The sequence below is a fragment of the Tetrao urogallus genome (assembly GCF_951394365.1).
Source record: "Tetrao urogallus genome assembly, chromosome: 2".
In the NCBI taxonomy this organism is placed as follows: domain Eukaryota; kingdom Metazoa; phylum Chordata; class Aves; order Galliformes; family Phasianidae; genus Tetrao; species Tetrao urogallus.
Genome location: NC_136814.1, coordinates 81,814,569 through 81,826,819, shown reverse-complemented (window position 1 = coordinate 81,826,819; position 12,251 = coordinate 81,814,569). Strand labels below are relative to the sequence as shown.

Sequence of the window (12,251 nt, the reverse complement as noted above, 5' to 3'; positions counted from 1 at the left end):
CAGGCCCAGGCAAGTACTGTGGTCACTTTCAACTATTTCCTTGGTAAACAAACAACAGTGACTGATTACTCATCTTCTCTTTTGTAGCTTCTGTGATTATTTGTGTAAAGCTAAAATTGTAATTCATTTTTTCCTAGTAAAATATTTTCTAGCAAATACCTACACAAATTAGTTTATAGTTGTTTGGCTTCTGCAGGCGTAATGTACTGTTTTTGCTGTTGTAATTGGCTGCAGTGTTTCAGGTGATTCTTTTTGAAAATTCATGTACCAAATTTTGCTTATCTTGACTTCTGCAATTCATTCATCTCCTGTGGATGACTTGTGTTACTTGAGAAGGGACAAAGACTCATACCCAATAGGTGTCTCTATTATTATCCTCTCATTCTTTTCAGGTAATGTTATAAGCTTAAGGGAAACTTTACTTTGTACAGTTTTGACTTATTTAATTAAATTTATTTACTTTTAAATTAAGTTTTAATTACTTTGTAATTAAATAAGGTATAGACAGGTTTTTTCATGAATGTGATCTATATGTCTTTCCTTAGAGGAATGATTAGAGAATAGTCCCATATGCTTTTCTATTCACAGCAGGCATCAATGTAAAGAGTAATTTCAAATTACTTTTCAGGATTTTAAATGATTTCTTTTCTAGATTTGGGCAGATAAGCCCAAGTCTATTAAAAGTACTAGGTTCATGAAGTGTGAAGTTCTGTGAGATTAGACTTCCAACCTTCCTTTGAAATGATCATTTCTGAAGCAAAGTAAATTTCAAGGAAAGTTACCAGAGAATTACAGAAGTGATCAAACATCAAGAGTAATGAGATCAATGAGAATCCATTTTCTGTTTGAATCAGTAATCAATTATCATGAAAATATGTCTAAACATGTTTTCTTGTAGTCTGAAATATTTACTCTAAATACTGTCTCCTTTCCCACAGAAGTAGGTAGATTGGTGGCAGTTCTGACAGAAAAAAATAAATAAAAATGGGTTCTATCCCATGTTGAACTCAAGAGCAAAGTAGCAGGATTATTGCAGTAGCAGTAACAGGCTAAAATTGAGGTTGGAATGTTTCAGCTTGCCAACCCAACTTACTTCAGTAAGAACATGACGGAGGTTGCATTTGCAAATGTTGATGATGATAGGGGTATTTGAAGTAAGTGACAGTCTAATTTTCCTCACCAAAATGATAATGCAGTAACAAATTAATCATCCATTTGAGAATTTCTTGTACCATCTTTCTAATTTTAGCAAAACTTTGTATACAGTAGTGTCTGCTATCTTGCTCTGTGAATTTCGGTGTAGGCAATCCTGTGGATGAGAGAAAACCACCACAGCTGAATTTTAAGATCTCTCTCTTCCTCATGCTTTTCGATCTTCTCTAAGGTAGAAAAGTGGGACAGTGACAGAAAATAGTTTATCTGGGAAACTAATAGTTTAGCCATTTGGACTGTTGGGAAGGTGTTTATATTTCAACTCTTGTGCTTACTGAGAGCAGTAGCCCATTCTTTCAAGAGGAAAGCGATTTCCCCACTACGTATCAGAGTAGCAAGCCAAGGAGGAAAATACCTTCAAAACAGCTTAGCAGGGCCACAGTGAAAATCATGAGCTGTGGAGTAAATTTGTTGGCTGCTAATATCTCCAGATCCATAGGTGATTAAGATCTAGTTGAATTGTATTTTTGCATGAATGCAGCAAAAGCAATAACATCCTTCGGAAGAGGATGTCAGGGAGGAGGATTTACACAGGGAGTGGTGAGGTGCTAGAACAAACTGCGCAGAGAGGCTGTGGATGCTCCATCTCTGGAGTCGTTCAAGATGAGGTTGGATGGGGCCCTCGGCAGCCTGGTCTAGTACCAGATCTGGAGGTTGGTGGCCTTGCGTGTGGCAGGGAGGTTGGAACTCGATGATCCTTGGGATCCCTTCCAACCCAAGCCATTCTGTGATTCTGTGATCCTAAAAGCAGTGTTTGGCAGGTGACCAGTGCTTTTTGGTTATTTCAGACTGCAGGAGTTTACTACAATCACGCATTCAGTTACTTAAAAAGTCAGATTGGTGGTCTCTTCTTACTGTATTGATTTGTGATTTCATACTGCTCTACTTGTTAATTTTAAAAGGGATCATTATATATCTAAATCCATCAGAATGGCAGCCTTCCTATATCCTAGTGAGAACTGTGTGTTGAAGAATTAGGTCAAGTCTCTGCCGTGGGAATTGCCTACTGACTTGCTTGTAAAAATAAATAAATAAAAATTCTATTGTTGATTTTATTTCAGCAGAACTATACCAACTATGGTTGCCAAATAATGTCTATTATAGCTAAGTCTTTTTAAAGTAGCAAGTTTTTTCATTACAAAAGCTTACGTATTCAAATGGCAATAAATGAGTCATTCTTACATTGCCTCATGTTTCTTCTGCATACCTAATTCAGGCTTTGTGTCTTTGCTTGACTTGTCTCATGCACTTTCTCCCTGTCTAGCAGCTTTTATTGCATAAAAATTAGGTTATATGTTTGCTGAAGTACATAGCAAGGAAGAAAAAATGGATGACAGCTGTTTGTGTACACAAGACAGAAAGTCTATAAAGGTCTATAATGAGCTATCATTTTTTGTGCCATGATTAGACTTTTCTTACTATTGTTAGTATTTGTATAGTATTTTTAATTTTTAAGGAGAAAGAAAGGCTGCTATGCACATAAATCTGTTTCTGCAGCCCTACCTAAGAGTGCATGAGATAGCTGTATAGCCTGCTTCAGAAACAATCAGCTACATTTAGAGACAACTTTCAGAATAGCAAAAATACACTGGCTTGTGAAATATTTTTACAGTATTCTTTTGGTATCAGTCATAAGCTTCCAGGGGAAGTAATAAATATAACAACTTCAATTTCACTCTTCTGCTTCAGCTGTTCCATTTTGTTTTGGTTTTCAATTCACAAGAACACAGTAAAAACTTTGCTTTTATTCAGCGTATTCTTAGGTTAGGCGGTTACTCTGAGCAGTTAAGTATATCAATTAAGATTCCACCATATATCTCTGTAGAAATATGTCTTGATATACCAGGTATTTTAACATGTTTTTGTACCTGCATGGTCACCTGCATGGCAGGATTTTAGTTTTGTGATGAGCAATTTCTTGATTACGTGCCATTTGTTACATTTTAAACTGATACCTTGTGAAACTTAAAATTGCTTAATTGTCTGAACTTACTAGCTGATTTTTCTATCACTTCTGAACATATTTTTTCTTCTACTATCTCAAGGTTAATAATTCTCATTAGTTTTATCTTCCATTACTGGCCAAAAATACTGTCTTAAAATGCTAGTTCCTACAGACATTTTTTATTAAATGTTGGTTCTTTTAACAGTTCTTTTATTTTATGGTATAATTTTTTAAGTACACTAGTTTTCCTCTCTTCTATTGACTAAACCTTTATCTGTTTCGATCTTTTTGTTTAAAGGCCATTTTTCTGTGGGCTTGTGCTTTACATATTACTTGTTTTTTCTTTAGCTTTACAACCAACATGTTTTCCTTTGCCAACGTTTGCCATAGATCTAGCTCTTGTAAAGAAATCCACAAATTTCCATTCTTAACTTCATTTCCAGGATCATGGAATCATAGAATGGCCTGGGTTGAAAAGGACCTCAAAGATCACCTAGTTTCAACCCCCCTGCCATGGGCAAGGTCACCAGTCACTAGAGCAGGCTGCCCAGAGCCACAGGATCTTGTATAATTCCTTAAAGTCTGGTAGTATATCACGTTTTATCTTTTGTAGCTATTTTTACTCATTACAGTGGATTTCATGAGTTCATGGAATCACAGTCAGTACCTTGAGTTGGAAAGGGCCCACAAGGATCAGATATTGATCAGGGTGCAACTGGCCCATTGGGCTGCCAGAAAAGATTTTCAGGTGCATCTGAGTCCACTCTAGTTTATTGGTTGTTGTGTTTTTGGTGTTTTTTTTTCCCCTCAAGGCTTAATGTTTGAGACATTTCCACTCCATGTTCTTTAAGCTTCTTCAGGCAGACAACTCCAAGAGACTTTTGTGGTCAACGAAAGGTACAGGCCCTATAGATTGCATATATTTAGTTTATTTCTCAATGAAATAGTTGAAAGGACAGCATCTTCTGACCTCAATGGTGGCCGGAGTCAGGAGAAAGAATGTGTTTTAGGCCATCGTTAAGTACACATTATATTTTCCTGCCAGCCTGATGCCACTGGAATGCTACTGTTTTCCTGTCTCCCTTTATGCCTTGTACACCTCATTGCCATACCTGTTCTGTTACCAGTGCAGTACTATTAGATTGAAAACTGATACATAATGTATCATTTTAATTACTTTGGATGTTGTCCCACACAATCAAAGCATGTCCTTTGAGGCCACATGACAATATATAACCTATCCCTTTCTGTCTGCAGTGAGATCCTCTGATAAAGTTTGTTGACTGTCTATGCTCCCTGTAATTTGTATTTGTTGACTGTGTATGCTCCCTGTAAACTGTAATTTGAGGGAGTGCAGAATATGTCCTTTAGTGTTCAGAGGGAGGTACCCAGAAGTTGAAGAGGATAAAGATCTAAATAGAAACTGCTCTGCCTTCATAAAAATTATATTTTTCTGTGCTAAACTGTTAAATTCATTGCCAGGTTTCTTAGGAATTTAGCAAGGTTTTTTATTCATCCCATTAGAGAGATTTCACTGTTGAGAAATTTTATTTTCATTCCTTCTGTGGGTTTCTTCTTCAGTTACATTTCCAGGATCTCATCCAATGAATGCTGAATGCTAAGCATTGCTAAGACATTACCATTGCTAAGTTATTGCAGCTTTACAGCCATTGCCAATATTGTCATATCACTTTTTAAGCCAAAGATCCCACTGAAGGTAGTGTGAACTTTTACCTCAGATTCAATGTCAGGATATGGCTCCTTGTACAGAGCAGTCTCCCTGCCTTCTTACCAATTGTAAGCAGATCTCCTCCCTTTCCTTGCAGATAAACCTTTTTATCTGGTTCCTTTTTTTATTACGATAATATTGTAGAAAGAAGAAAAAGAATTAAAGTAGGCCTAGAACAAAAATGTTGGCTGTTAATTATCATTATAGTGCAGTTATATTGTTGTATAATTCTTATTCCCTTGGAACCTTATTGTACAGATATGTGAGGCTCATTATTTCCTCCTTCATAAAACTGACACTGCAGGCTTTCATTTCATTCCCCTACATAAAATTGCCACTAAAAGTGAACTAACTAGAAGTGTACTAACAAAACAGAACTTCACCTCTTCCTGAATTCCCAGAATTTCTCTGCAAAACAAATATTGCTAATAGTTGGTAGGAAGAATTCTCAGCAAATTTTTAAACTACCTTCAGGAGACAGTAGAAGAGGCTTGCAGAGTTCATTCATGGATTGCTGTATGTGTTTGTGCCTGTGTAAGGTACATTGCTGTATTTAATTTGCTGGGATTTGGACACAAAACTGTCTTGCATATTACTTCCATAAACTTTTAGGAAATAGCGTGCATAAATTTTGTAAAAGATTCAAAAACCTTTTCTTGTTTCTGTTATACAGAATTGAAATAATGACTTCAGTGTTTGAGAGTAAAGATAAGAAATAACTCTTGAATAGACTGCTTTCATTTATGACTGATGTCAGCCTTCCTTCAAATTGGCTGAAAATATCCTTTAAAGTGTTATAAGCTAGCAACTTTTCCATGTCCACTTTCGCAAGTTTATTTTTAGAGATCATAAATTAAATTCTGTAATTCCTTTCTAGAACTCTGGGAATTTTTTAAAGTTATGATAATTACAGGACTTCAGAATTTGGCCAAGCATACAAATATTAAAATATTTCAACTTGAAGTATATTGAAGCAATACACAAGCAATAGTAATTTAAATAGTTAAGAAAATCTTGATTTTTTGATACCCTATAAGAATAGGCAATATTAAATTCAATTTTCTTTAAATTATAGGACGTATATATGTTCAGCGCTCTTTGCTGATTACAGTGAAATTCATTTCATATTTCTTGTTGCTATAATGGAAATTGGATAGTTTCCTTGAAGTCATTCAAAAAAAAAAAATGTTCCAAGGTGACTCATAAATTAAGAGAAGGGGCAGCCTTCTAAGAACAAAGCTGTTATGAGAAGACTTTATGATTATATTGTACACTAATCAGATACAAAATTAAAACCCTCATTCCTCAGAAGCAGCCTGTGATTCTGTAACTGCAGTCAATCTTGCATGCTCTTGCACTGAGTTTGGATGGAAGGCTCAGATGTTGAGAGTATATTCAAAATACCCCAAACTCCTGCACCTGGTCTAAGGAGAGGGAAAGACAGAGCTCTGAATGATTCGAAAAGCCCAGCCCAGGCACACAGAGGAAACTACATAGAACTGATTCTTACAATAAAGAAAGCATAAGGCTGCCTGCTATATTTAGTCCCTTTCCCTCCCCTCCTTTCCCTTCCCCCACTTCCAGTGCCTGTGTGTGAATTTGAGTTATAAAGCTGTCACTGACTTAATATAGGTGGTTTGCTTTCTTATAGCATCCTAACTCCACCAAATAAATAGATCTTCATGCAAAACAGTAGATAACTGTGCTTACAATTTTGCTTAAGTAATGTTGATTTACCTCCTTGTTTTCAAATGTTTCTATATGGGGGAATATGATTAATAATTACTGTTGCATTTTTTTCCTCACACCTGAATACAACCTTCCATGAAAGAAGTTATTACGAATAATTCGTTTTTATTATTACAAACAAATGCTTTGTATTGACATCTGGCTCTTTGGTTTAGTCTTGCTAGTATTAAATAATAGACAAAGAAAATAACAGTGAATGTTATATTTGTTTAATGTTTGCATTTTCAGGGTTTGCCAGGGCTGGAGGGTCCCCAAGGTCCACCTGGCAAAGAAGGTCAAAGGGTGAGTAAACTTTGTAAACAACTGTTGTGTGTGCTTACTGACCTTGATGTGTGACTTCTTTCTAAGCACTGATAAAAAATTGAAAGGTAGCAGCTGAGTATGAAGCATGCTGACAGTGAACTGAGCTTTGACATTTGAGGTTTCTCTTCAGTTGAAGGAGATTTAACAATTTAAACCATAGACAATGTTTTAATGACTGACAGTACTGAGGTGGATATTGTCATTGTGCAGCATTTCCACTGGAATTTTAAGTGCAAGATTATTAGCGTTTCTCAGGAGTTTTAGTTTTATTATAGGAATAGACCGTGTCTTACTACTTGTAAGTACATGTATTTAGGGTATTATCTACGACATTAGAAACCAGAACTAATGACCCAAGTTTTGTTGTAGATGCCATTGTACCAGTGTCCATGCCAAGCATAAATATATATTTGTATATATATTAAAAAAAAAAAAAAAGAGATGCTATGAGCTAAAAAAGCAACACAATGTTATACTCATTAAATAAATGTTTGGTTATTGAGAATTTTATTATAATGAAGTAATTGACGGATTTACATGTGTATGTTATGCATTTCTTTCCCGTACTTACTGACTTGGGTATTTCAGTGAAACAGATAATGAATATTTATGATGCTAATATATGAAGAAATTATTTGGTCTTGAGAGTTTATAAATCTCTTCTGCTCCTAAAAGTTTGTGAAAATATTTAATTTTGGTATCATAATATTTAGTATTTCAGTTAAGTTATCTAAAGTGGAAGGTTTTAATATCATTCATCATTGACCTTAGTCAAACACAATGAATTATTAAAGGCTAGCGTAATAATTCTAGTAATAGTAATAATAATGTAAGACCAGTTCTTGAAGAGAGAGTTTTGAGACCTACAGACCATTGCTCAAATTTTTGCCTCGCTATTTTCTTTAATTTATAAAAATAGCACTGACTTTCTCTTAAGTTAAACATGAAGTTGAATGCTGAGGTTATTTACACTTCAAAGTAAGACTAGTGAGTCCTCTCAGAAAAAGTTAACAGAGTAAGGTAGATTAAAAAGTTACATGGCAAATATAAACATGGGATTATGGGTTTTTATTAAGGATTTTATAATTTCTACAAGTCTTACTGTTACCCAATTAGATATTCAGAATACTAGGAAGATACAGATGACCAGTTTTATCATGCTGAGGCTTGTAAATGATGGTACAAACATAGCTCAGCAATGGAATTTAATGATAGAAGTTTGCAAAATACCTTCTGTCAAGTTCTTTTCTCTGGATGCTTTCAAGGTATCCCAAAGGATGAAGGAGTTTGCAGAAGGTGGTGTCCACTAATATAATATGTTTACAGAAATGAAGCATAGAGAGATCATTTAGAATGGGGGAGGTGAGAACCTGAAAGCTCTTTGTGGTCGCTTAAGAAAAAACTCCAAACACACTGAAAATTTGAAGTGGTACAGCCATGAAAAACTAGTGCAATAATAAATAAAGATTGGATTTGTTTGCATATTATTTCTTTGCTTTAGTAGAAATATATATATATATATATTCTCAGTAAAAGAACTCAAAAGAACACAAAAGAGCTGGAAGTCTAGTATTTTTAAATTTATTAATTATTATTAGTATTAGTTATGTTTGTAAGAGTAAATTTGTTACTTCCCATTCTTTTTCCACAAACTGGGACCTTCTTCTCACATCTCTTTTGTTATACCTGTTCCTTCAGCCTCTACTTTTCCCTTTACCAAAACCAATAACATGTCCTTCATGTTTCAGTTCCAGGATTTTCTTAAATTTCCCTTCCCTTTCCCACTGCTTTTTAAAGCAGCTCATGTGGACCTTCTCATTTCCTCTGTGAGCTGAATTATATGGTACTGTGGGCATGTATTTTAAGTATATTTCATGTTCTTCTGTCCAATAACGTAAAAATAAAAATAAAATCATGGAAGAACAATTATTTGACAGTAAATATAATGGAAAGAAACTGCAAAATTGAAGCAGAGGTGCAAAATCTATTTATGATGAGGATCTGAAATAGGTCTTATCTCTATGATATTGTCCATCTTCACTTGAATTGCTATCTGTAAGGCGCTTTCAAATTCAAGCAAACCATTATCAATTTGAAGTGTGGGGTTTTTGTCACCAGTGATTCAAGTGTTTGTATTTCTTTCTAAATAATGTTGCCATAGAAACCAAACTGCATAATAAAAAGGGAAGATGTTAAGCATTACTGACTTTGAGGTTGTCAGATCATTAGTCTTTGCAGTAAAATGTAACACAAGGTCCATTTATACTTGAGGTGCATAGTTTAAGCCTAGCTAATGAACTTTCCTAGGGGAGGGTCCAGTTTGATCATGGAGTAGACACTAAGTGAAAGAACAAAAAAAAAGATGGATTTTCTACTTAATTTTTTTTTTTTTGAGAACTGAAATATTTCATTTTTAGTATCTTATTCTGAAAAATCATTCTCATTCTTGTATTCTCCAAATTTATGTTTCTGCCCTTCTTTAGTATTCAAGGTGCATTTTCAAATCTGATCAGTTACAAAACTGGTTTTTCCTCAAAAATTGCAGTCTCTATGTTGTGCTGTTTCCAGCATTTTTCATGTTTTCTAGAATTTAGTAACAAAAAATACTTGTAAATGTTTCTTGCCTGTTATTTTACTTACTAATTTTCATCTTATAAATTATTTTGAGTTAACCCAAGTAAACATCAACAGTCATCACAAACTTTTGCTGTTCTTGTGAAAAGGCCAGTAGATCTCTTTGCTGTACCACTAGTAACTTCAGATGTGTTTTTTGTTTTTTCTGTAACTTTAACAAAGTGCTTTGTGTTAGTTAGGAGGCCTTGCTAAGGAAGAGACTTCATTTGTAGCTCTGGTCACTGGCAGAATTGGACAATAGATACAATTTCCTCTTCATTTTTCAGTCTCCCTTTTGTTGCTTTCAGGAACTAGGAGTAGCATATTACCGCTACAGCAACTTGATAGTATTACACCATCACTCAAATTACATGAGGAGCTTCAGAAAGCAATCACGTGTTACTCAGAAAAGTCCCTCACCAAGAAAAAAATAGAAAGTATGAATGCTATCCTAGCATCGCATGGAATTTAAACCGTGGAGAACAAATACCATATACTTCTGACCTCCTCATTAAGCAGCACATCATTATTTCTCTCAATAAGCCTGCACTTTGGCTAGATGTTTCTTTCACAGAAGCATAGTTTCCACTTGAAAGACATCAACAATAGACTTCATAGGTCTGCTTGATTATTCCAGTGTTACCTGAAATTTCAAAAAATTATTCTTTACCCTTGAGCTTGTAGCTTGATCTTCCAAAAAAATAGCCTTTGTCATGTCTGCATTAAAGAGATGTTTAAAGATATTTTCTGTGTAATCAAATCACCATTCCATTTATTTTTGAGAAAACAAAGGTTCTTTAGCACCCCATGTAAGGAATTTTCTTTAGTCTCCAAATAATTTTGACATGTTGCTGTACTTTCTTTAAAGTTTCTACATTTGTAAATATAGACTAGGGAGTCATGTATAGTCCATCTTCCATGTTAAGTATAATGAAATGTATATTTGCAAAATATAAGGACAGAGGTGTTACAAATTAACGTTTAACTTCAGTTGGGTATCTTGGTGGCACTAATTTTCCCTGAACTTTATGCATTTAATTATTTTTTTTCTGAAAGTGATTTTTTTTAATATAATACATTAATTCCAAAAATTCTCTTAATGGAAAACATAAATACAACTTTGTCAGACAGCTATAATTTGAAATCCAGAAATTGCCATTTTTCATTTTCATATGTGGGAGCCAGGACTAAAATATAACAGACACAGCAGCTCATGAAGCAGTTTCTGTGCTCTGCTTTTTTGAGATCTTCTTGATGTCTTGCTGAGCTTTTAGAATCTGGAGATTTCTGGCAAGTGACTAGCAAACTTTCATTGCCCAACATACACTTACTTAGATGATGGCCAGAGGTCATATGACCCAAGTAGTGTTGAAGAAGCTGTTGCTTTGCTGTCAGTTTCTTGGACGCAAACAGCTTCAGAAGGAGGATGCAACTCAGTGAACCTTGGGGTGGAAAGGATGCCTGGGGCCTCTCACTGAAGCTGGGACATGCTGCAGAACTGTGCCATCCAGTGAAAAAGCTGTGGGACAAGGTCAACAAACTGCACAGCATCAGTTTTTACGAGTAAAACCAGCCTTGAGGAATCCCAGCTCCTGAAAGCAAAAGGAGTGTCTGGAGGAAGACTTCCCCAGTCTGAGGATAACACTTAAGCAAAGTGAATGTAACTAGAGTCTGAAGGTTGCACACACGTGTTGAGTGCTGGCTGATGTCGTTGTAAGGTGACTCTTGATTGTCTTCGAATGTCAGCTGGGAGAGGTTCCTGAAGACTGAGAACAAAAATATCACTTGTATCTTCACAAAGTATGAGAAAGATCCAGGTATCTGCAGGCATGATGTGATGAAGGAAATTCTCCTAGAAACCATTTTCAAACACATGAAGGACAAGTAGGTGATTGGGAGTAGTCCATGTGGATTTGAGAAGAGGAAATAGTGCTTAGCAATCTTATTGTCTTCTACAGTTAGGTGATTAGTTTGATGAATGGGAGAATAGTGTGTGTTGTTGCTATCAAGTAAAAATTTTGATGTCTTCTTCCGTATCTTCATTATAGACAAGGTGACAAAGTACAGGTTAGGTAAGGGGAGCAGCAATGATTTTGGAAAACCAGGGGAATAACTGGGCCCTGGGACTTGTGATCAGTGCCACAAAGTCCAATCAGAGGTAAGTCAGTAATGGTATACCCCAGGGCTCAATACTGGAGCCAGTGTCTTCATTAAGGCATTCATTAAGAGAATGGAGTAGAGCATACCTTAGCAAGTTGACAGAGAACTGGATAAAAATAAATCATCTGAAGTTTAATAAATCTTGCATCTGGAGAATAAAAACCCATGGCATGAGGACTCACTAATTCCAAACTGCTGGACAAGCAGATTATGAATCAGCAATCCACCTACATGTTAAAAAAGTCCATTACTAGGCCATCGTTGAGGTCATTGCCCTCTATTTGATACTGGCAAGACCATACCAAGAAACATACAGCTTCTGCAATGTGTTTAGCAAAGGGCTACAAAGAGGGTTAAAGGCACTGGAGCATCTCTCACATAAGGACGGGCAAAGAATGGTGGGACTTCAGTCTGAAGAAAAGAAGGTTCTTGAGAATCTTATCAATGTATATAAATACTTGAATGTGTATAAATAGCTGACATGAGGCAGTGAAGAAAAGGGAGGCAGACTCTTTTCAGCAGTACCTGCAGGTAGGATAA

The 12,251-nt window shown here is 35.5% G+C and overlaps 1 protein-coding gene across 1 annotated transcript in view; it reads left to right on the top strand.

The window, feature by feature from the left end:
- COL19A1 (collagen type XIX alpha 1 chain) overlaps window positions 1-12,251 on the top strand; it is a gene marked incomplete at both ends in the record, with an annotated part of 178,160 nt that overhangs the window by 104,837 nt on the left and 61,072 nt on the right. The window contains one exon of the mRNA XM_079550583.1: window positions 6,864-6,917. Coding sequence (XP_079406709.1) covers window positions 6,864-6,917 — 54 coding nt within the window. The remainder of the gene's footprint in view (window positions 1-6,863; window positions 6,918-12,251) is intronic.